Source organism: Lontra canadensis, unplaced genomic scaffold (assembly GCF_010015895.1).
Source record: "Lontra canadensis isolate GAN:19392208 unplaced genomic scaffold, GSC_riverotter_1.0 scaffold55, whole genome shotgun sequence".
Lineage (NCBI taxonomy): Eukaryota > Metazoa > Chordata > Mammalia > Carnivora > Mustelidae > Lontra > Lontra canadensis.
This window is the reverse complement of record NW_022631049.1, coordinates 6,250,517-6,276,901: the sequence shown is the minus strand read 5'-3', so window position 1 is coordinate 6,276,901 and position 26,385 is coordinate 6,250,517. Positions and strand designations below refer to the sequence as shown.

The 26,385-nt window shown below is 35.1% G+C and overlaps 1 protein-coding gene across 3 annotated transcripts in view; it reads left to right on the top strand.

Moving 5' to 3' along the window:
* SNAPC1 (small nuclear RNA activating complex polypeptide 1) overlaps positions 1-25,346 on the top strand; it is a 34,643-nt gene extending 9,297 nt beyond the window's left edge. For 2 of the 3 annotated variants that reach the window (XM_032875248.1, XM_032875246.1), the window contains 6 exons: positions 3,702-3,860; positions 5,628-5,696; positions 6,416-6,478; positions 9,554-9,704; positions 20,292-20,390; positions 25,265-25,346. In XM_032875248.1, the coding sequence (XP_032731139.1) occupies positions 3,702-3,860; positions 5,628-5,696; positions 6,416-6,478; positions 9,554-9,704; positions 20,292-20,390; positions 25,265-25,326 (603 nt within the window). In that variant the 3' untranslated portion in view covers positions 25,327-25,346. Of the gene's footprint in view, positions 1-3,701; positions 3,861-5,627; positions 5,697-6,415; positions 6,479-9,553; positions 9,705-17,417; positions 17,521-20,291; positions 20,391-25,264 lie in introns of those variants that run through there. The other variant, XM_032875247.1, reaches the window with a different exon arrangement.
* Positions 25,347-26,385: the final 1,039 nt, after the last annotated feature.

Genomic DNA, 26,385 nt, shown 5'->3' with positions numbered 1-26,385 from the left:
CAGGGATCCCAATAATTCTGGTGTTGAAATGTTTCATGGTGTCATTTATTTCCCTAATTCTGTTTTCATGGCTTCTGTTTGTTCCAGGCCTCCTCCTGATCCTTTTCCTCTATCAGTTTGTCCTCTAGATCACTAATTCTGTCTTCTGCCTCGGTTACCCTAGCTGTTAGAGTATTTAGATTAGTTTGGATTTCATATTGGTTTTCTCCAACCTAGGCATTGCCTGGATAGTTGTTGCCCTGAACTCCCTTTCTGACATATTATTTATGTCCGTATCCAACAGTTCTGTGGAAGAGGGCACAGTCTCTGGATTTTTCCTCTGTTGGGTGTTCCTCCTCCTCGTCATTTTGGTGAGAGGTGGTTGAGGGGATGTATAGCTGAATATATCAACCACGATCTAAGCAAGGTGCACCCTCTCCACTGATGTGTTCTGTCCCCGTTGAGATCCAGAAGTGTATAATCTTACATCTCAGGCTGATTTCATGGGTGTTCAGAGTGTTCTGGTAGATATTTAGCACACTTTAGGGGACGAGTTGAAACAGGGTCTCCTACTTCCCTACCTTCTTGTCCCTCCTCCGCCTAAGAGGCCACTCTTAAAGTAGCTTTACCGTCTAGTGTATTTTGGTATTTTATTTCAGTTGTTCAATATTAACAAAAAAATCTTTTACATGGATCAGTAGTGAGAGTCATAGAGTTTTACATGCATGGTAAAACACCACCCTGAGTTTAAAACAATACCCATTACTAGGACTACAACCTAGTAATTGATAATATATTCACATGTCAAAAGAATGAATATATGCACACATAAAGGGAGAGAGAATTCTCATGAGCAAGTGAGTCTAACCAGGTACTGGCTTAGGTCAGGTTTTTTAATTTCTTTAATCTTTAGTTTCCCCCTCTTTAATATTAGGATTACCATCCTTATATCATCCAATTGTAAGAATTGAAACTGAATTATGTCTGAATAATGCTGAGGATGGCATGTGGCACATAGTGGACTCTTGATAAATGTTACTTCTTTTTTTTTTCTCAACCCTATTCAATCTTTTCCTGTATCAGGAGTGAAAGAGGGATCAGATTTTCAATTTGCTCAAATGTTTCTCTGTATTTTAGATGCTACCATATTCTAATAGCTTTAGCCTGTCAGATTTTATCTGTTATGTTTGTAGTTAAGGTAGCAAATTGATTTTTTTTAAAGACATTGATTTATTTGAGAGAGAGGGAAAGAGTGTGTGTGTGAGACTGGGGGAGGGGATGAGGGAGAGCGATTCTCAAGCAGACTGCCCACTGAATGTGGAGCGGGTCGTGGGGCTCAATCTCAGGACCCATGAGATCATGACCTGAGGTGAGATTAAGAGTCAGATGCTTAACCAACAAATTGATTTTTGAAAGTACTCTGGGTGTACTCTGTAAAATAACTGTTTTTAAGCAAAAATCGTTAATTTGGGATCCATGGGTGGTGTTCAGAAGGTCCATGTATCCTTTTCCCCCTGCATTGTATGATAAACTCTAATATATATGGGGGCTTGGTTTGGTTGAGGTACCATAAATACCTTCACATTCTCAAAGGTGTTCATGCTCCAACCCCCACTCCTCCCCACCCCTCACCAAAAGATAAGAATTACTGTGTTAGAAGGAATCTGTTTACTAAGTGTCTAGTGATAGTACATAGGATAGTACAGGAGCTAAACAAGATGTTTTGTATAGATTATTTTATTCCTCATAATATCCCTGCCAAGTAGGTATTATAAACAATTTCTAATTATTTGTTTAACTTCAAGTTTATATTTAGGTTTAGGATGAGGATTCAGTGAGGGGAGGTTGTATGAAAGATGGAAATGCAAGGTTCCTGCTATAAAGGAGGTAGGCAATCCGTGATAGAAGCCCAGTGGAGAGATTAGCCTTGAGCAGGAGAAGGCATAATTCTTTTGAAACTTGGGGAAAGGAGGTGAAAATTGATTCATGTGATTTGTTGTGAAGAAGAGAAATAGAAGAGAAACAGACCTGATTAGTCTGAACTTTAAGAAACGGCATTGAGGGTTCAAGGAATTGAGAATAGAGAAAGTTTGGAATAAACACTGTGAAGAACAAAAGGTTTGGGGATAGCAGAAAGGATTGCCAGGAAGTACTGAAGTTAATCATCAGGAGGCAGAGGATGTTTTAGAACAGTAAGACATTACATTGTTCTTATCCATATTCTCTTAATGAAAAAGATGATTTGAATCCAATTATAATTTTTGGTTGTGGACTAATATGGTGGTGGAATGTTAATTTTTTTTTCAACATACCTTCTTGAACATGCTTTTTAATTTTGATTTTAAGTTCTTTTACTGTATGAATTGAAGGTCCTGAAGGTGTTGAATTAAAGATTCCTCTGCTTAAAAAAATTGTGTATGTCAGCAAACAGGTGTGGAAGATTTTAGAGCTGAAGTGATGCATAAAGGCATGTCCTTTTAGGGTGACTGGGGAGGACGGTCAGAAGGGCCAAGCTATGGAATGGCTATCCCTAGAAATTTCTGTATGAAGTTATCCTCACTACCTAGGGTCTTTGGCTTGCCACAGATCTGCTTTGAGATCCTTATCCCTCAATACCTCCTGTCCTAGTGTAGTCTTTGACCCATTCTCACTGATAATCCTTACATTTAATACTTCCTTACTTTCCTTCTGCACAAATGCTATTAAGTCTGCCCATCAGCACCTGAATTTTTGTCATCATTCTGTCACTCATTAGTTCTAGCTTTGTGGTTAAGGAGGCATAATAAAATGAAAAGAATATGACCAGAACTTCTAGTTTTGTTGAATCACCATATTGTACAACTGAAACTAATATAACTTTCTATGTTAACTATAATGGAATTAAAAAAAAAAGTATATGGGGAAAAAGAAACTTTTGATTTTTTAATTTTAACTGTTACTTAAATATGACCTTGAGCCAGTCATTTCATTTCTGAGTCTTTATTTATATGGTTATGATAATGGCTATGATCTCTTGTGTTTTCAAAATGTGCCAGGAACAATGTTAGATGTTTTATGTTGTTATCTCACTGATAATCTTAGTAACCCTATAAAGAAGGTGGTATTTTCCTAATCTTAAAAACAAGGACGGGACGCCTGGGTGGCTCAGTTGGTTAAGCGGCTGCCTTCGGCTCAGGTCATGATCCCAGCTTCCTGGGATCGAGTCCCACATCGGGCTCCTTGCTCGGCAGGGAACCTGCTTCTCCCTCTGCCTCTGCCTGCCTCTCGGCCTACTTGTGATCTCTCTCTCTCTTTCTCTGACAAATAAATAAATAAAATCTTTAAAAAAAAAAAAAAAAAAAAAAACAAGGAAACTGAGGTTCAGAGAAGTAATTTCCATAAAGTGCAGTATAGTAAGGTACAGGCTGGATTTGAGTGTCCAAGCCTGTAAGGTTCTAAGCCCATGCACATTCTTTTATTTCTTAATTCTTTACCTTTGTATAGTGCTTTACATTTTATAGAACATTCCCACTGGTATAAGTACACTTAATACTTTTATACTGGGCTAGATGGCATCATCTCTTCCTTAGTAAAGTTGTGCTATTTTGGTTGCATGATTATATTATTTTCAATGTACTGTAGCATATTATTCCTTATCAACTTAGTCATTTTATTTTGTGTTGATTTTGCCTATAAGTTTCTCCTCAAAAATGGAAATAAAAAACTCATCTTTTCACTTTTAGGAAATGCTGAATGTTCACGATCATTATCAGAACATGAAACATATAATTTCAGGCGATAAATCCAATCCAGACAAAGCCCTCAGCTTGATAAAGGATGATTTTTTTGACAATATTAAGAACATAGTTTTGGAGCATCAGCAGTGGCACAAAGACAGAAAGGTATGTGACTGCTTGTTGGAAACCTCACCATTGTATTTGCATTACACACTAATAGCCGGACTTAAGTGATAAAATTGAGAGGCAGCTTAGTTGAGTGGCTGTATGTTTCTAGAGTTACGATTTCGAGGGCTTTATTTTTCTAGCTCTGGCTTTACCAGTTATCAGCTATGTGATGTTATTTAACCTTACAAACAGATTTTGTTATGTAATTATATAATTAAACAATTATTAGTAGCAATTCTATAATATGTGTTAAATAATATACATTATATATAATATCAGTGTAACTATAATCTTGGTATACCACAGATTTATTATAATCTTTGTAATTTAGCATTTTCCAGAGGTTGCACACTGGCTGTCTTTGGGTCAGATCCTACACACAGGTGTGGTTTCTTTGATACGGTGTTGATCCTAACACTGCTTTAAAATGTTGAATTAATCACTAGAATTTAAATTTTTGTGACTTCACTTAAAATTGCAGACATCCAACTTCTCTTAAAAGTAAGTAGTTTGGGGGAATGCCTGGGTGGCTCAGTCGGTTAAACATCCAACTCTTGATTTTTGGCTTAGGTCGTGATCTCAGGGTTGTGAGATCGAATCCCGTGTTGGGCTATGGGTTCAGCACAGAGTCTGCTTGAGATTCTTCCCCTCTTCCTTTGCCCTTCCTCCCATGCCCATGCCCTTTCTCTCTCTAAAATAAATAAATAAGGCTAAAAAATATTATTAAAAATTCAGTGGTTCGGAAACCCTGGTTCCATTTTTCTGCATGGCAGCAGACTGCCAGGTTGTGGCAGTTGTGGCTTCTTCCATTGTGATTGGGCATGCTCTACCTGACTGGGTTTATCCATTTACAGATCTCATCAACACAAATCTTCCGTTTAGTTTTCTGATCCAAATACTGATGCTAGGCTGCCCATTTTCCACAGTAACCTTTTCACATAGAGAAACTTTTTTACTCTGGAAATCAGCTTTGCTCAGTTTAACTTTTAAACCACTCTTCCATCTTATTTTACTAAATCCTTTTAGGAAAAAATAAAAGAACATAAACAATTTCTGATGACTTACTCTGTATCTGATAATGTATTAGTGTTTTCACAAATGCTACATAGGTGGTATTATTTTATATATTGTCTTTTAGAAAGATTTGCTCCCACTTTTTGGTTTTTCATTGTATAAAGGGACCTGGTTCAAGAAAAAAAAGGGCTGGCTCAAAACTTAATTTTAGAAAAGATAAAGAAAGTGATGAGCTGACAGTCTTGGAAAAGAGGAAACAATTTGCTTCTTGTACACCCATTTATTTTAATGAGAGACAGCACATTTTAGACTGAATACTTTGTTACAAATGGGTTACACAAATGACCTGAGCAATTCATGTAAAAATCTATTAGGTACTCTGTTATAGTACTTTGATAGTACCTTTTTTTTTTTAATAGTATGTCTTTTAGTAAGCTCTCTAATTAGCATTACTAAGACCTCTACAAACCTGAAAGAAAGGAGGATAAACCAATTTTCTTACTGCTGTATGAAGTGTGTGTTTTCCTTCATTAGTTAGGAGGATTCAGACATTAAATTGATAAATTTTAAAACTGTTCTGAAACCTAACCTTGATATTAATGTCAGGTAGTGAACCATGCTGTAATAATGTGAAGTGATCGTTTAGTTTTGTAGTAATTAAATGATTCTCACTGCTCTGAAATGATTTGCAATTGATTTTTAGTTAATTTGAATTATAAGTGTGTATATATAACATTTTCGCTCTTTCAGAATCCACCCTTAAAATCAAAAGTTAAAGATGGAGAAGAAAAGAGAGAAGGAAATTCACAAGAATCAGAGGTCAGAAAAATTCACTATATGATTATTTACGGGGCAATAGTTAAGTTAGCTTCTTTTTGTTTGATATGTGGCTCTGATTCTGTATACAAGTATCATGACCCTTGGTCACTATTAACACAATTATCTCAGACAATTCTGAAACATCAGTTCTCTGAAGAGTTAGTTTGTTCTTTTCTGGAAACTGTATGAAAGACACAAGTGTAGATTGGAAGCGAGGATGGTAAGTGTTTCTGCAGGGAAAGAGGAGGATAACGGTGGAGGGTGCTCTCTGCCCTTACACAGACAGAGCAGGGTTTTTGCATTATGTCTTTTCTTACTTCTGTCTGACTTTCAACCAGTGTGGAAGGCTTGCTATTATTTATTTATTGCTTCTGCCTCCACAGAGTTTTTATCTATCTTAGTTGATGAGACAAGGAACCATTTTTGGGCATAGGCAGATGGGGGGGTGGTGATGGCCTTAATCACCAACGCTTTCATTCATATAAACCTCTTTAAATCCTAAATAATAACAATCAGTAGCCATAGGGATGGTATTGTGGACCTGCTATGAGAACGTGGTGTGTTTTTATATGTCTTTGGTCAATATGAGTCCAATGAATATTTACTTCTTTGACCCTACGTTCTGTCTCAGATCTTATTTCTGATAACAAATAGTTGGGAATCCATAATTTCTGTTAATATTTATGTTTCTTTTTCTCCTTCCTGTTTGTTTTATCCAGAGATGTGAAAGGGCAGAATCTTTAGCGAGAATAAAATCAAAGGCCTTTTCAGTTGTCGTTCAGGTAAGTTACTTCTTTCATAAGATAATTTAGGAATTGACCGGATGCTTTTTTTTTTTTTTTTTAAAGATTTTATTTATTTATTTGACAGAGAGAGATCACAAGCAGACAGGCAGGCAGAGAGAGAGAGGGAAGCAGGCTCCCTGCTGGGCAGGACCCTGAGATCATGACCTGAGCCGAAGGCAGCGGCTTAACCCACTGAGCCACCCAGGCACCCAACCGGATGCTTTTTTAACAGTATTTTTATTTTTCATTAGAGTAATACATGAATAGTTTAAAAAGTCTAATAATCCTATAGAGCTTATATAACCCAGCAGTTTCGTGGTCTACCACTTCCACCCCTGTATTCCTAATCCATCTTCAGCTTTTTCTCTTTTAGTTATCTCTTCTGGTATTTACCTGGAATTTTGATGCCTTTGCTTTTTATTGTCTTCCAGCTTTTAGTATTCCTGATCATGGAAGGTTTTAGGATTTTCTCTCTATCCCTTGAGTTTTGAAATTTATGATAATGTAAGTTGGTGTGGGTCTTTTTTCCATCATTGTCTTTGGCTGTCCTGGCAGGCATTCTTTTGATCGGATAACTTTCATTTCTGAGGAGTTCTTTTTTTTTTGTTTTTTGTTTGTTTGTTTGTTTCTTTGATAGCATTTGCTACATTTTTGCTCCTTCTCTTGAATTTTTATTTTATTTTTCTTTTCTGTTTTCAATCTCTATTTTCAGGGAGATTGCTTAAACTTTGTCTTCTGAATCATTATATTGAATTTTTTATTTTTGCTGACTTTTTTTTTTTTTTTTTTTTTGCTAAGGGTCTTGTATTTTCTTCCCTGAATCTTTTCTTAAAAAAATGTATTTTTTTTCTGATGCAATATCTTTATCTTTTATGTTCTTGAGGATGTTAATAACAGTGTTTTGAAGTTTATGTCTTTTCCCCCAGAGTTGCTGTTTTGTTTATTTTGATCTCTTTCATTTTGGTGGCTTTTTTCAAATGTTTAAAGAGCCTCAGATCATATTTAAGAGTGGTCATGTGGAGATATGACTTTTTAACCTCAGTATTTCTTTTTGTTGGATCTCATCATTTTTACCAGAGAGCAATCTCCATTCCCTTGTCTGGGGAAAAGAAGGGTAAATAAGCTCAACCACCAGTGTTTGGGGAGCCTACAGAGAGAATAATCAAGAGGCTTACCATTCCTTATGCAAGTTTCACTAACTTCTCTATTTTCAGTAAGAGGCTTTGTCCTCTTCCTCAGCTATACCATTCCTCAGGCCTATAGCTTCTCTGGGTTAGCCTCTCCAGAGAGCAAGCCTCCTGTTTTCTGTGGGAGGTCAGCTGTGTAGTTTTGAGGTTGGGAAACGGGACACTAATGCTTTTTTTTAGACCCATTTCTTTTCTTTTTTTTTTTTTTTTTTTAAGATTTTATTTATTTATTTGACAGAGAGAGATCACAAGTAGACAGGCAGGCAGAGAGAGAGGGGGGAGCAGGCTCCCTGCTGAGCAGAGAGCCTGATGTGGGACTCGATCCCAGGACCCTGAGACCATGACCTGAGCCGAAGGCAGCAGCTTAACCCACTGAGCCACCCAGGCGCCCTAGACCCATTTCTAATTTCTAAACTATTGCCCCGTAAATTTTTTAGACCCATTTAGACCCATTTCTTTTTTAGACCCATTTTTAGACCCATTTCTAATGATTCTAATTCCTGATCCACTTGGATCAGTTTAGTTTATAGTAACTTTCTCAATATAGGCAATTAGATTTCAGACTTCGTTCTGTTAAGTCAGCTGTCACTCACTGTTTCTACTACCAAATTTTTTTTTTTAGCAGCTCCATTGTTTTCTACTATTTCTGTTTTGGGAGTTTATTCAGAAATTTTCTCACTTTCATTTTAGTGGGATTTGAGGGGAGAACACAGATAAGTTTATGTGCTTAATCCCATGTTTTTTCCTGGATTGTTTTCATGAATATAGGAGTTCTTTTTTCTGTGGGAAATTACTATCATTTTCTAGTTGTAGAAATGAAAAGGAATAAATAAAAAATTAAAAGTGATTGTAGATTAGTTAAGTGTTACATATTTGTTATCCCAAACAGTGAATTGAGCACAAAATACTGTTGAATGAAAGCACCAAGAACAATAAGTTAACTAATCCAAATTGTTTTAAACCAGAACTGCCCACATTATATAGTGCTAATTGATGTTTAGTGTGTATCTTAAAACATGATGAGAATTAAATTGTAATTCCCATAAAGTGTTACAAGAGTGTGTCATAGCATAGCTGCAGGTTTTTTCTTTATTGCGGTACAATTAAAATATAATGAATGGCAATTTTTTAATAGTTGTTAATACCTGGATTTCAGCATTAGCTGAAAACTCCTATAAGGAAACTGCTTAAGCAAGTAAGGGAATTCATTGATTGAAAATAACTAAAATGTCCTTGGAGTGTCCCTTTGTTTTTCACCTTTTATGTTGCTTTCACTGTCTTCAAATGTTCCTGACAGCCAACTATGCATGTTTCCAGCTGTGGATTCAATGGAAAGGGAGAATTTTCCTTCCTAATAGTTACACAGAATTCTAAAATTGAGCTATGGTGGAGATCACATGCCCACCCCTGAACAGGTGATATGAAATTTTTGACTAGATGAGCGGCACGTACCTGGAGCCAGGTGTCAAGTGGTTCCACTCAAAACACATGGTGATAACTAGGGAACATAAATGTTCTTAGAAGAAAGGCGAGACTAGGTTAGTAGACAGTAAAAAACAGTACTCATCCTTTATACCTGTTTCCCAGCCATGCAACAACAACTACATTTTAACCCAACAACTACATTTTTTACCCAATTTGAGTAGATGGTGATGACAGTTGCAAGAAGCCTTCCTGTTATAAAGATAAAAGAGTATATATATTTCCTTTTATAAAGATTAAAGAGTGTATATATATATACAACAAGTATTAAGCAAGCCACTATAATGGTGCTTTTTATGAGTTATTTTTCGCCATCTTTGTGTATTTTGTCTTTTCCTAAATTGTCTATTAGTTGGATTCATTTTGTGATTTATTGTGGTTAATTGGATTTCTAACTCTTAAGGCATCCAAGTCAAGAAGGCATCGTCAAGTCAAACTTGACTCTTCTGACTCTGATTCTGCATCTGGTCAAGGACAAATCAAAGCAACTAGGAAAAAAAGAAACAAAGAAACATTGAAATCAGCAGGAAGGAAGATGTCTTCTAGAAACAAAGGTAACTTTTTAAAGTCTTTTTGAGACTCAGCAAGGGATAATGAATCTTGTTTTACAACTTCCCTTCCCTGTTCTTTCTTTATTAAAAGGGATTAGATACTTGTTTGAGAACTTTGTGAGATTTAATATAAACATGAATTAATTATCTTAGATCCTTAGAATCTTACCGCTTAAAGGGATCCTAAGAGTTATCAAATTCATCATTCCATAGATGATGAAATTTAGGTCCATACAGGTTAAATAATTTGTCCAAAAGTGAAATAGCTATTTATAAAATCAGTCTAAAATTGTCCAGACCGTATTTTATGAGTACTTTTTGTGTGTGAATTAAACTTAAGTGTAGACTTAGGTGTAATACATTCTATAAACTATATTTCCCTTTAGCTGCATTAATTAAGCTGTACCTTTTCTTTTAAAATAGTGTGTCTATCAAATTAACCTTAGTATTTGATTCTTAAATGACTATATGTTTTAATAGTTTAATTTTTTAAAAATTGCATGAGTAATATATATTCACCATGCATAAAGTTGGAATCTGATTAGCAGGCTCAGGAGGAGAAAAAAAAGGCATTAGAAACATTAGTAAATATTCAGTGCCTAATATAAAATACATTCCCAGCTACTAGTGCAGTATATAAAGATGGGTTATGGCCTTTTAACATAAATGTTTTCCTTCCTATATCCTTTCCCTTCCAGGTAGTGGAAGGAGAATTAAAGTTAAATACCTTTAACATAGTCCAGATATGATTAACTTTGGTAACAGTTGCTTGAAGTATACTGAAAATTCAGAGGAGGAGATACCATATTTGTTAAGGATAATCAGGAAATACTTCAAAAGCAGAATTTCTTGGTTCTTTTTACAAGGCTGGCAGATATTGGGAAGAAACCTGTTAGATCAATCTCACTCTGAAAAAAAATCCTATTATAAGTATTGAAAGAATCCCAGCTATAAAACAACTTAACTGAGTGCATTTTGTTCCAGAATGCAGGGACGGTGCAATTAGGAATATATCAATATAATTTGCCATACAAATAGATTAAAGGGGAAAATGGGAATTCATTTTATACCTACCCAAGAAGACATTTGATAAAATCTAACATCATTCTTGATTAAAAAAAAGAGTCCTTTAGATTAGGGGGTCAGCAAACCTGTGATAAAGAACCAGGGGGTAAATATTTTAGGCTTCTTAGGTCATAAGATTTCTTTCACAACTACTCTGTGAGGCACTGTGAGGCAAAGTAACCACAGACAATATATAAGCAAATGAATATGTTCCAATAAAATTGTATTTGCAAAAACAGGTGGTAGGCCAGGTTTAGCCTGGGGCCACAGTTTGTCAGCCTCTGCTCCAGATAAAAAAAAGGAGTATGTTATCTCTTAACTCAGTTTTAAAAAGTATGTATGTGAGTGCCTGTTATTTGACAAAAGGCCACCTCATGTTTGTTGCTAGTACGTAGAAGTATCCCAATTGTATTTAATACCGCCTGTCAATGTCATTAGGCAGGAGAGTGAAGTAAGACATGCTTTCAGAAAAATTAGAAAATTACCATGATTGGGGCGCCTGGGTGGCTCAGTGGGTTAAGCCTCTGCCTTCAGCTCAGGTCATAATCTCAGGCTCCTGGGATCAAGCCCCGCATCGGGCTTTCTGCTCGGCAGGGGGCCTGCTTCCTTCCTGCCTCTCTGCCTACTTGTGATCTCTCTCTCTCTCTGTCAAATAAATAAATAGATAAATTTTTAAAAAGAAAATTACCTTGATTTACAAATGACTGATTTTATGCGTAAAAATATCTTAAAGAAAATTCCCTGGAAAAAACATAGGCGCACAAAATTTAGTAAGGTAAAGGACACCACTGCAAACCATACAGAAATTAAGAGGCTAATAAGGAAAAATTATAAATACTCTTATGCCAATAAGTTAGGTTAGGTAAAACGGATATATCTTTTTAAAGACACACATTTCCAAAACCAACACAAAAAGAAATATAGCATTTGAGTAGTTCTGCATTTACTAAAAAAAATACATTCCAGCAAATGGCTTTGCTGGAAAGTCTAAGAAACATTTAAGGAAGGAATATTATGCTGTTCTTTCAGAAGACACAAGAAGGATCACTTCCCAGCTTATTGACCTTTTAAGAAAAGACAAAGACTTTCCCTCATGAACATGAATATAAAAATTTTTACAAACTATTGGCAAGTTGAATCCAATGGTATATTAAAAGGACAATGTAGTAGGACAAACTTGGGTTTATCCCAAGAATATAAGGCTGGTTTATTTAGGAAATAAAGGAGAACCAGAATAAAGAAGAAGGACTATATAATCATCTCAGTATATGTCGACAAAATATTTGACAAAATCCAGCATCTATTCATGATAAAATCTGAGAAAATTAGGATTAGAAAGGAACTTTCTCAACCCGATAAAGGATTTGTGTGGAAAAAAATACAGCTAACACCATACTTAATGGTGAAACCATACTTTCCCTCTGAAATACAAGGCAGGGATGACTATGCATTATTCCTCTTATACATCATACTGGAGGTCCTAGCCAGTGAAGTAAGGCAAGAAAAAGAAATAATAGACATTTAGATTAGAAAGGAGGAAATAAGATTGTGTCTGTTTACAAATGAAATTACTTTTTACACAGAAAATTTCAAAAATTCTACTCAGTAGTTACCAGAATGAATAAGTAAGTTTAACGAGGTCACAAGGTACAGGGTTAGTATTTCTGTATACTAACAATGGAATAATTAGTAATTGAAAAAAATTTTAAAGTATAACAACACAAAATCCACAAAATAGCTTAGAATATAGATAACAACATGTGTACAGGATCTGTATGCTGAAAACTACAAAACGATGAAAGGAATCAAAGATGATTTAGGTGAACGGCGAGATAATATGGACCTCATGGATTAGAAAACCAATACGGTTAAGAAACACCTAATCCTGTATTGTTCTGTAGATTAAATGTAATCCCAACAGTTATATAAATAACAAGCTGTTTCTTAAGTGTATATGGAAACGGGAAGAAACTAGAGTAGCCAAAACGGTTTTGAGAAATAACTATAAAATTTCAAAAATCAAGAAATGTACTATCTGCAAAAAAGTAGACATACAAGTCAATGGAAAAGAATAGGGAATCTAGAAATAGACTTGTACTTACATGGTCAGTTTTATTTTTGACAAAGGTACAAGGAGAATTCCAGGTAAAAAGATAGTCTTCAGTAAATGGTGCTGATACAATTTTATATCCATATGCAAAAAACAGATCTTCAACGTAAACCTCTTTGCCATATGCAGAAATTAACTTAAAATGGTTACAGACTTAAATATAAAAACTAAAATCATAAAACTTAAAAGATGAAAACAAGGGGTGCCTGGGTGGCTCAGTGGGTTAAAGCCTCTGCCTTCGGCTCAGGTCATGATCCCAGGGTCCTGGGATCAAGCCCCGCATCGGGGTCTCTGCTCAGCAGGGAGCCTGCTTCCCTGCCTCTCTGCCTACTTGTGATCTCTGTCTGCCAAATAAATAAGTAAAATCTTTAAAAAAAAGAAAAAAGATGAAAACAAAAAATGTGGTCTTGGATTGGGCAAAGATTTTTTATACGTGACAGAAGAAATACAAGCCATAAAAGAAAAAAATTTAATTAGACTTGCATCAAATTAAAATTCTTTGGAAGACACTTATAAGAAAACGAAAAGACAGGCCACAGAGTGGGAGAAAATATTTGCAAGATACAAACCTGATAGAGGTCTTGTGTCCAAATATATAAAGAACTGTCAACACTTAGTAATAAATAAACCGCCCAGTGAAAAAGATGGGCAAAAAATCTGAACAGATACTTCAAAAAGAATATGTGCATGGTAAATAAGCATCTTGAAAGATGTTTGACATCTTTAATTAGTGGGAAATGCAAATTAACAGCATAGTAACATTCTAATACTGCCTGTCACAATGGCTACAAAAACTGAAAAACAAAACAAGGAGATTGACAATAATAAAAGCTGATGAGGACATAGAACATTTGAACCTTCATACATTGCTAGTGGGAATCCAAAATGGTACAGTCACTTTGGAAAACTGGCTATTTCCGATAAAGCTAAACACACACTTACCTTATGACCCAGCAGTCCTACTCCTTGGTGTTTACCCAAGAGAAGTGAAAACTTACATAATTTCACACAAAAGGTTGTATGCAAAAGTTTACACTGGTTCTGTACATAATTGTGAAAAATTATAGCCAGCCTAAATGTCTTCAACTTGGGTAAACAAACCACGGAATAAGTGTACAGTGAGTTACTACTCAGGAATAAAGCAGCTGCTGATACATATAGTAGCATGGAGGGAGGACTCATGTGCCTTGTGCTAAGTAAGAGAAAGAAAACAGACATAAAAGGCATAAAGATAATCTGGAAGAGTCAGAATTTATAGGGGCAGAAAACCTCATAGGTGGCTAGGTGCTGAGGGTGGAGGGCGGTGTTGACTGTAGAAGGGCAGGGAAATTTCTGATAATGAAAATAAAGGAATTGTTCTGTATTTTGGTTGCAGTGGTAATTGCACAACTGCATTTGTCCAAACTCCAAAACCTGTATATTGAAAATGGGGACTTTAATTATCTGTAAATCAACAACTCAAACAAACCCAAACCCAGAGGACATGAGGAAAAGACTGATTAGTTTGATTGTATTTAAAAATAACTTCTGCAAGAGTAAGTGTTTTTTCTAAGGTGTATCAAAGATAACTTTGGGTTTTGAAAGCTGCACAAGCAGTTTTTATTAGCAATCAACCTTCATACAAGTGCAGAGAGGTCGGCTGGCCAAGTTGCTTTCTTAAACACCTAAACAGGTTTTTGTTTTGTTTTGTTTTTATGTGGCTGAGTAACAAAAGAGGAGTAAGTGCAAGATAGGAAAGAAATTAAATGAAAGTTTCTTTTCATCTTAAATATTTGGCAGGTGTAATATATCACTTCCTTTGCTATAGTATATTTTATTACTTAATGAAATTGCCTAAAACATTTTCATAAGCTCTGAAATTAGCTTTTAAGAACTGGTTCTTTATCACATCTAAGATTTGTTATTGAATTTACCTAGGTGTGTTAGGGATTTAACCCATGAGAAAGAAAAAGTCTAATAAGATACCTGAATTAAAATATTTTTAGTTGTAACTCAACTATTCTAGCTAACCAGCTTTGTGGCTCAGAAGGTACTGTAAGTACTTTGAAGCAGAAGTGCTCTGTTATTCGATATCTTAAAGATCCAAGTGCTTCATAGTTTCTCTTTAATCAAAATTTCATTTCCTTAAAGTGGAAAGGTATTTTTGATTTCGTGCTCTTTTCAAAAAGAAGCACCTTATACACCCAGCAATGCAAAAGAGCTTGCAAAACTATTTGCAGCACATATAATAATGTTAACATTTTTAATTTTAGGGGAGCTTTTATAAATTAGTAAGAAAAAGGCCACCACCCAGTAGAAAAACTGGCTTAGGAGATGAGCATGCAATTCACAAAATGCAGACAGTTAACATGTATATGAAGAGATATTTATTTATTTATTTTTAAAGATTTTATTTATTTATTTGACAGAGATCACAAGTAGACAGAGAGGCAGGAAGAGAGAGAAGAGGAAGCAGGCTCCCTGCTGAGCAGAGAGCTCGACGCGGGACTCGATCCCAGGACCCTGAGATCATGACCTGAGCCAAAGGCAGAGGCTTAACCCACTGAGCCACCCAGGTGCCCCTATGAAGAGATATTTAATCTCTGTAATTAAAGGAACGTAAATTAAAACATGATTTTTATATAACTTATTAGATTGGCAAATATTAAGGATAAGTGAATACCCATTGATAGTGAAAGTAAGAATAGGTAAAATCTGAATTTAAGTGGCAGTATAAATTGGCACATCCTTTTCAGACAGCAATTTAGAATCATCTGTCAAAATTTCAGAAGTATATGTCTTCTAATGTAGCGATTCAGTTTCTAGGTATTTATCCTTTACAAATGACAAAAAATAGGACATTCACTGCAATATTATTTGAAATGGCAAAGACTAAACAACTCAAATGTATAACATTGAAAAATGTGGTATGTAAAATTGTTAGCCCATATAAAAGAATATTTTGCAGTTATTAAAAAGCTTAGAGAAAGTTCTATATATACTGACATGAAAGTAGGTCCAAAATAGACCTATTAAGCATTGTTTAGTGAGAATGTCTTTTTAAAGAAGAGTATGATTGCATTTCTGTTCATAGAAATATCTATAGGGGCGGACGCCTGGTTGGCTCAGTCGGTTGAGTGTCCAGCTCCTGGTTTTGGCTCTAGTCATGATCTCAGGGTGATGGGATCTAGTCCCATGGTGGGCTTTATGCTGAGCAGGGAGTCTGCCTGTCCCTCTCCTTCCCCCATGCTTGCGCGCACACACGTACTCTCTCTCTCTCATATAAATAAATAAAATCTTTAAAAAATACATATGTAGACATAAACACAATGTTATATCATTAAAGAAATCTAGAAGCATATTAACAGTGGTTAATTCTCAGGGATGGGATCATGACAAGTTTCTAAGTCCATGCATTTCTGTAATGTTTGAATTTTTTGTATTAACTGTATGTTACTTTAGTAATCCAGAAAAAAATCCAAAGTTTTTTTTTATTAAAAAAATAAATATAACAATACTTTCATAGACTTAAGACAAATACAGGGATTGGCATTAAAAAAAGGCAGGGTAGGGGCGCCTGGGTGGCTCAGTGGGTTAAGCCTCTGCCTTCCGCTCAGGTCATAATCCCAGGGTCCTGGGATCGAGCCCCACATCGGGCTCTCTGCTCAGCAGGGAGCCTGCTTCCTCCTCTCTCTCTCTCTCTCTCTGCCTGCCTCTCTGCCTGCTTGTGATCTCTGTCTGTCAAATAAATAAATAAAATCTTTAAAAAAAAAAAAAAAAAAAAAAAAAAAAAAAGGCAGGGTAGTTGGAAGTATAGAGTGACTCCATTTTGCCTGGGAGTGTAAAGGATGTGTTGAGGAGCTATTGTTAATGTAGAAAAATACGTTGAGGTTGTCTTTTGACCAGCCCTGAGGTGTAGAACCATTGAATTTTGGTAGCAGAGGGGAGTCATCTGAGACTTCTGAGCAAGAAAGTGGTATACCAGTTTTCTTTGAAGAAAATCAATCTGGGAGTAGTATGGTTGGTAGGTGGGGATAAACTGAAAATAGGAACACTAAGGAAAAGGCTGTTTTAGGGGAGCATGAGCAACTGGCCAGGTGGTTGTAGGAATTAGGCAAGCTGGTGAACAGATACGAGAGCCAGTGTATATAACCAAGCATAGATGTAATGTAGCTATATATAACCAAACATAGAGGCTGATGGAGAGGGGTGGGACAAGGATACTTAATGCCTAAGCAACTGAAGGAATGTTGGTGCCTTTGACAGAAATAAGGAACATAGGATGAAGATTTTATCAGGGGTAGAATTTGTCCCAGTCTGCCTTTCCAGGTTCAATTCCTGTAATCGTTGTCGGGCAATAAAAAGTGCTCAGTCTATTGATTGGATATACCTAAGTTTGTATTATTTAAGCTTCAGCTATATGTGTTCCCCATTCCTAGACTATAGCATGCACATTTCTGGAAGGACATCAGTAATGGTAATGATGATAGGATGGTAGAGAGGATAGTAGCTATTATTTCTGTCACACTGAGTATCTGCCACACTTCTTTCACATGTCCAAGGTCACCTACCTGGTAAGTGGAGCTGAGACTGGAATAGCAATGTGTCTGAATCCAAGCCTGAATCTTTAACTGCTATACTTGCTGTGTCTCAGGTAACTGGAAATGTGGGTCTGGAGCTCAAATTAGGCATGCAGTTAAGTATGTTGTATTCTAACTGCATGTCTAATAACCACTTTAGATTGAGCAATAGTCTGTTGGTTATAATTGTATCTCACACTGTTAGCTTTGAGCACAGTAAAAACCATCTACCTTCTAGGGAGTTAATTTTGTAATAACTAAGGTTAGTGATTTAAATGTCAAAATTTACTTTTTAAAAGCTTAATTATTCTGGTTAATATTTTTGTAAAACATTTTTCTCTATATATTGCTTGTTTTTTTTACAATGTGCATTTATCATTTTTATAATTAGAAAAATACTAAAATGTATTTTATGCTCTCCTATTTTCTTTTTTCTTTAAAAGATTTTATTTATTTATTTATTTGACAGAGAGAGAGAGACAGCAAGAGAGGGAACACAAGCAGGGAGAGTGGGAGAGGGAGAAGGCTTCCTGCTGAGCAAGGAACCTGATACAGGGCTTGATCCCAGGACTTCCAGGACGCTGGGATCATGACCCAAGCCAAAGGCAGTTGCTTAACGACTGAGCCACCCAGCTGTGCCCTCCTACTTTCTAGAACAGTATATCCTAAACACAATTTAATTTAATCTTTATGACTCAGGGTTATTATCATAAGCATATTTATATTACTAGGCTTTAGAATATAATGATCATATCAAGAAATAAGTGTGTGCGGAAGTTTATCTTTATACTTTGTACTTATGCAGTACTTTGTCAATTCTTATGTCTTATTTTTTTAAAAAGTTTTTGTTACATTTATTGTGGTAGGTTGTCTTCTTTCTGTTGTCATTTTGGCTTATAGCAATTTTTTTTTTTTTTTTTTTTTTTTGCCCTTTTGCTGCTGCTTAACTGTAATGATTTCAGAAACTGGTTGGCTCTTCACTTCAGTTTTATGTAAAACAAACGTAATCAGGTTTTGGGTAGGGGCCTGGGGAACATACTGGTGACTGAAGTTCATGAGCTTTATTTAATATGTGGACTTTGAGGTAAACATCTGAAGTTTTGTGTGTTAACTTCTTGGTTTCTGGCTGTATGATAGGTGGGTGAAGCACTGTATTTGTTTTTAAGAGCTTTTAGAGAACATTGCTTTTTATTTTTTAAACTTACTTAATGTAGAGATCCATCTAAAATGTAAGTAATCATCATGTTACTAGATGAAGACTTCTCAACTGCCCCCTTTTTTTTTTTTTTAAAGATTTTATCTATTTATTTATTTGAGAGAAAGAACATGAATGGGGGGAAGGGAGAGGGAGAAGCAGACTCCATGCTGAGCAGGGAGCCCAGTGTGGGGCTCGACCCCAGAGTCCTGGCATCATGTCCCGAGCCAAAGGCAGATGGCAGACACTTAATTGACTGAGCCACCCAAGGTGTCACTCACCTGTCCAGTTTTAACTCAGAAATCCTTATCTTGACATTGTTGAATAGTCTTTGAAGTTGTAAATGTGGATTTAGGGAAAAATCATTAATAATGGATATGGATGGACATGGCTAAAAGATTGTGAAGAACAGTATCAGTAACTTTGGGTAGATTGTACTGATTATAATTTTGTGAACTGGAAATATAGGTTCAAATTTTTTAAAAAACCCGATTAGATGTAATAAGAGATTTCCTAAAACAGCTACCATCTTAAAACTTACGTAATAAAATATTGTAATTAATATTTATGATTGTAAAGGTAAAATTCTAATGACTTACTGGGAAACTGGTATTATTTTATTAAGTTTAAATTGTATTTAAGAAGCTTATTGCTACAGTTTACTCAGCTCTTCCTTAGAGCAGTCTGTTCTTTCCATAAACTCTATACCCCATCTCAGCATATATGTGTTCAGAGCAGATAATTTAAGTTTATTTTCATTTAATTTCTTACCTTATGAGAAGTGCTGATAGGTATGCGTTAACATATGTGCTAAATGAAATACTGTGTTATAAAATCATTGCTTCCATATTTAATCATTTAATAAATATTTATGAGGCCCTACTGTATGTCAGGCACTTTTCTGAGTGCTGGGGATACACTGACTTAAAGCCTGTGCTTGTGAAACTTACATCCTAGTGGAAAGAGGCAGACCATAGAGAAAAAAATCAACATGTAATAATAGATCAGATGGTAAAAGTATTGTGGAAAAGAATAAGGCAGCATGAGGAAGGAGAATGTATGAGGGTATTGCTGTTGGACCTGAAAGTTATGTGCTAAATGAGACTTGATAAGACAATGGTATTTGATAAATATGATGAGGATATTTCTTTAGGCACCAGAAGGTTGATGTAGAAAAATATTTTGGAAAATGGTAAGTCAGTGGCAAATTATGATTAGAGGAATCGAGCAGATACAGTGAGAAAAGATAGTATACATTCAAAAACAAGGCTATTACCTTTAAAATTACATTTGTGATTAGCTTATATAGTTGAAGTAAGACTCACAATTATTCCTTGATATCTACAGATATAACCCATGATGTGTGTGATAAAGCTTGAGTAAAATATTCATGTTTGATTAATTTAATTTCTTTCCTTTTCCTTCATTTTCTTTACTTTAATGGAAGAATTCAATTATTTTCAAAGCAGAGATACAAAGAATACTTAAAATAGATAAGGATTTTAAAATGCATATTTCTCTTTACCATTACAATTTTAGCATTTAGTTTAAATGTCTAATTTTTATGTTATTGTAGTAATGACTTCATTTTGTGTAAAAATTTTTCTCAATGATTAATATTCTTAATTTTTGTATGAAATGATTTTCTTAACTATTTCCAGATGACATGCAGAATGTACATAAAGAAGATAAATCTTTAAGGCTGAGTATGCCTGTAATTACAGAAGAGGAAGAGGACAATGGAAGTTTTAGTGAAACAGGTATGGATGAAATTTTGTCAAATATTGATGGAAAGTTATGCTTGGGGAGCATTAAGGTTTAGAACCCATGAACAGCATGGTGGTTACCTGTGTGTTTTCGTGATGCTTTTTTCCTTGACACATTGGAGAATTTTAGTATTAATCATGACACTTAAAAGTAAATGTTAAAACATAGGCAGTAACCTCTTTGATATCAGCCACAGCAACTTCTTTCAAGATATGTCTCCAAAGGCAAAGGAAACAAAAGCGAAAATGAACTTTTGGGACTTCATCAAGATCAAAAGCTTCTGCACAGCAAAGGAAACAGTCAACAAAACAAAGAGGCAACCCACGGAATGGGAGAAGATATTTGCAAATGACAGTACAAACAAAAGGTTGATATCCAGGATCTATAAAGAACTCCTCAAACTCAACACACACAATACAGGTAATCATATCAAAAAATGGGCAGAAGATATGAACAGTTGCTTCTCCAGTGAAGACACACAAATGGCTATCAGACACATGAAAAAATGTTCATCATCACTAGCCATCAGGGAGATTCAAATTAAAACCGCATTGAGATACCACCTTACACCAGTTAGAATGGCCAAAATTAACAAGACAGGAAACAACATGTGTTGGAGAGGATGTGGAGAAAAGGGAACCCTCTTACACTGTTGGTGGGAATGCAAGTTGCTGCAGCCACTTTGGAGAACAGTGTGGAGATTCCTCAGGAAATTAAAAATAGAGCTTCCCTATGACCCTGCAATTGCACTACTGGGTATTTACCCCAAAGATACAGATGTAGTGCAAAGAAGGTCCATCTGTACCCCAATGTTTATAGCAGCAATGGCCACGGTGACCAGACTGTGGAAAGAACCAAGATGCCCTTCAATGATGAATGGATAAGGAAGATAATGGTCCATATACACTGGAGTATTATGCCTCCATCAGAAAGGATGAATACCCAACTTTTGTAGCAACATGGACAGGACTGGAAGAGATTATGCTGAGTGAAATAAGTCACGCAGAGAGAGTCAATTATCATATGGTTTCACTTATTTGTGGAGCATAACAAATAACATGGAGGACAAGGGGAGATGGAGAGGAGAAGGGAGTTGAGGGAAATTGGAAGGGGAGATGAACTATGAGAGACTATGGACTCTGAAAAACAACCTGAGGGTTTTGAAGGGGTGGGGGGTGGGGTGGGAGGTTGGGGGAACCAGGTGGTGGGCATTGGGGAGGGCACGGATTGCATGGAGCACTGGGTGTGGTGCAAAAACAATGAATACTGTTATGCCGAAAAGAAATAAAAAATAAAAAAAAAAGTAAATGTTAATACAATAAATGAAAGGAGAGATAAAAGGATAGGTAAAATACCATTATTAGTATGTCAGTGTACCTCATCATGAGGATGTCTGGAATGTATTCCTAAGAAAGGGCAAGGCTCACAAATACAAGTAAGTTTCTGGATATAACTTTAAAAAGATTTTATTGTTAAAAAATAGTTATTTCAAATTTGAATGTAAAATTTTTACCTATGGAATCATGATTGTAACTAAATAGTTGTAAATTGCATGATATAAATTAAAATGGCTCTACCTTTTAGTGTTGTAGTTTTCATAATTCATAGTGTTTATTGAACAATAGTTTAAGTATTATCTTTAGTAATAATTATAATATTATAGAGAATAAGTTATATTTAACAGGCTAGGCTTGATGGTAATCCATCAATGATAATGAATACAATGTGTGTTAAGAACAATTTTTTTTTTTCATTTGGCTTTGTATTCATTCAGCTAAGCATATCCTGAGTGCCCATCATGTTTCAAACACTTAGCTATGTACCGGGCTATAAAGATATATACTACTGGCATTTAAGAACCATTTTATTTCGATCACAGTTATTATAGATCTGAGTACAGTGACTGGCCCACAGTGGACCTAAGTAAATATCTGTTGAATGTATCAGATCAGTCTGTGCCTTCAAGGACCTTAGAGTTCAGTTAGGGGAAAAAAACACCCAGTTCATTGGGGTAGAGAGAAACAGTGTAATAGAAATATATAGAAGACAAAGAACAGGCATTTCACAAGGAATATTTGTTTCCACATATGAGTGAAATCATATGATAATTGTCTTTCTCTGCTTGACTTATTTCACTCAGCATAATCCTCTCCAGTACATCTTTCTGGCTATAACAGGAGATGCCACAACCAACACTCAAATAAATGTTTATCTAGAAAGAGGTATGAACCTAAAAATTACAAATCATTAAAACCAAAGAAAATAACAGAAAATACAAAAACATGAAAATTATGAAAGACATAAAGAAACAAAATATTCCCCACCAATGAAAAACAAAAGAAGAGTGATGGGAAAAGGAACAAGAAAAGACAAAGAAGAAAATAAGAAGAAAAAGAGATTTCAGGAATCTTCTAGATTCCTAGAAGACAGCAGCAACCAGGATGAAGTGCAGCAGGCCAAGAAAGCAAACCGTCCAGTAAAGCAAATTAGAGGTCAGCAAGAAAGTTTTTTAAAAATCTGAAAATGACAAAATCCCTCATGTGTCCTAATATCCCAACAAGAGATTTACATGACTGAGGAAGAGTTTGAAGATATATTCGTGTTAAGTCTATAGAAAAAATAAATAAGACAAAAAGTTATCACTCTCTAGGGAAAACGATAAATGTACAGATTAAGTAAGAATCATAGTCCATTACATGACTCTGTTGTCAATAATGTTTTATAAATGCAGAATCCTTACATAGCTAAAATAATTATGTTGAAGGCTGGGCCTGGGAAGTATACATGTGTGTGAAGTTGGAGGTGAAGAATATATTAAAGAAAACTATACCCTTGCCTTCCTCAGTGGAAAGTCAAGAGATAATCCATAGAACTAAAACATAAAGTAAAATATACATTTTTTAAAGACATAGAGGTAAATACCAAAACAATAAAGAGTCAGAAGTGATGAATCGTTGAATACTACATCAAAAACTAATGATGTGCCATATGTTGGCTAACTGAAAATAACAAAAATAAAGTAAAATATGAAAGAAATGGAATCAAAGAAGACTGTAGTTTCTTATAATGAATATTCTAAAATTATGTGAATTAAGACATATGCATATGTCATTATAATTTAACCAAATTTTTAAAAATTATAAACTGATAGATTTTAAAATAGGACTTGCCAAAGAGCCATAAAGGTATGTATGCATATTTAACTGTTTACTCACAAAAAAAGCCACCAATCAAGACTGGAAAGAAACTATAGCCTGAAACTCATCACAAGATTATAAAGGATTATTTTATGCTGACATAAGCAAATCACAGAAGCACTCACATTTATGAAGAAACAAATATTCCTTGTGAAATGCCTATTCTTTGTCTTCTATATATATATATATATATTTAATATTTTATTTATTTATTTGACAGAGAGAGAGAGAGAAATCACAAGTAGGCAGAGGCAGGCATTGGGTGGGGGTGGGAAGCAGGCTCCCTGCTGAGCAGAGAGCCCGATGCGGGACTCGATCCCAGGACCCTGAGATCATGACCTGAGCTGAAGGCAGAAGCTTAACCTACTGAGCCACCCAGGTGCCCTGTCTTCTATATATTTTTATTACACTGTTTCTCTCTACCCCAATGAACTGGGTGTTTTTTTCCCCTAACTGAACTCTAAGGTCCTCGAAGGCACAGACTGATCTGATACATTCAACAGATATTTACTTAGGTCCACTGTGGGCCAGTCACTGTACTCAGATCTATAATAACTGAGATCGAAATAAAATGGTTCTTAAAAGCCAGTAGTATATATCTTTATAGCCCTATACATAGCCCTGAAACATGATGGGCACTCAGGATATGCTTGCTGAATGAATACAAAGCCACATGAAAAAAAAATTGATCTTAACACACATTGTATTCATTATCATTGATGGATTACCAACTATCAAGCCTAGCCTGTTAAATATAATTTATTCTCTATAATACTATAATTATTACTAGAGGTAATATTATTTAAACTGTTGTTTAATAAATACTACAATTATGAAAACTACAACACTAAAAGGTAGAGCCATTTTAATTTATGTCATGCAATTTACAACTATTTAGTTACAATCATGATTCCATAGGTAAAAATTTTACATTCAAATTTGAAATAACTATTTATAGTGGAACATAAGGAATAATTATTTATACGTGGAACATAAGGAATAGTGCAGAGGACCACAGGGGAACGGAGGGAAAACTGAATGGGAAGAAATCAGAGAGGGAGACAAACCAGGAGAGACTCTGAACTCTGGGAACCAAACTGAGGGTTACAGAAGGGAGAGGGTGAGAGGATGGGGTAGCCGGGTGATGGGTATTAAGGGGGGGCATGTGTGGTGATGAACACTAGGTGTTATATGCTACTAATGAATTGTTGAATACTACATCAAAAACTAATGATGTACTATATGCTGGCTAATTGAACATAATAAGTTTTAAAAAAGATGTATGGTACTAATGATTTGGGTTACATTTTCATGTTTAATTGAAATGAAATTCAAATTTTAATCACTCTATCTCATTGCACTGGCCTGTATACCTTTCAGATCTGGCACACTGGGTCTATGCTAGTTGTAGAGAAAGCATACCCATCTGAAACAACTTCAAAGTAACTTATTATTAAATAGGATTTAGGAAGACTAGAGTCTACTTTAGTAAGTTTTCAACTGCAGTGACATTTTGAAGGAAGGAATCACGTATATGTTAGGTTTAGGATTTTAGGATTTCTTGTTGGAGCTTTGTTGTGAGGCATTCCAATTAAACAATTATTTAAGTATGTTATCAGTTAAAGTATTATTTTATAGACCTGACAGCCTTCTTAATTTTATGTCTTTAGAGTTCACTGCACCCAAGAGGAAAAGAAAATACAGAACAAAGAACCCAGTGAAGAAGTCTTAATTTTGACATCTCCGATAAAAGAAAAGATTTATATTTTGGATATTGAACAGGAAGACTGCCAGTATTAAAAATAATTCTTCTGGGAAACTATAGGTTATTTCTCTGAAATGGCAATATCTTAACATTGTTCTAGAGTTATAAAGGAACAAAAAATTAGAAATAAGAATTCAAAATTTAATTTTAGCATTTCCTTTTATGAAACCTGCATAAATGGAAATAAAATTTGGATTTAGAATGTAATAGAAATAATCCTGTTATTTGCAGATTATTATTGTTTCCTATAACTTTTTGTGATGTTATACCTCTTACAGTTCTGATAATATTAACTATTTAAGATATTTGTTCTTGAAGTAATAATGTTTATTATATGTAAGTAGATTATTAAATTTATAGTATGATAATGGATTCATTTATGATATGTATTAACTATTTTATATATTGTATGGTTAAGTGCAATACAATTTTTGCCTTATTTGCTTTATTTTTGCATATGAAACTATGTGGTCAGTAACTTATACGATTGATATTTAGGAAGCCCAGTTTCTACTTCTGCAATCAATTAAATAGTCTGGTGCTTGTTTTAAAGCTCCCTTTGGCCTGACATTATGTATGTATATATGTATATGTATGTATAGATATATGTTTGCATGTGCCATATATATACATATATGATCAGTTTAGTACATTGTTTAAATACATTTAAATACTAATTATTTTTAATTTTTTAAAAGATTTATTTATTTTTAGGGAGAGAGCATGCATTTATGTGTGCACACATCTGTGCGTGTGCACACATTGTGGCTAGTGGGGCAGAGGGAGAGGGAGAAGGAGGGAGAATCCTCAAGAGTTGGCCATTTAACTGACTGAGCCACTCAGGCACCCCTAAATACTAAATACTAATTATTTCTAATAAAACCTTTAAGAGTGATAATGTAAATTCCAGAATGTGTCTATGGTACAGAATAGATGATACTCATGGAAAAAGATTTCTAAACTTTGTGGACATGCCTCTGTTAATTTCTTGCTTAAGATATTTAAATGGAGATCACTTAAACCATG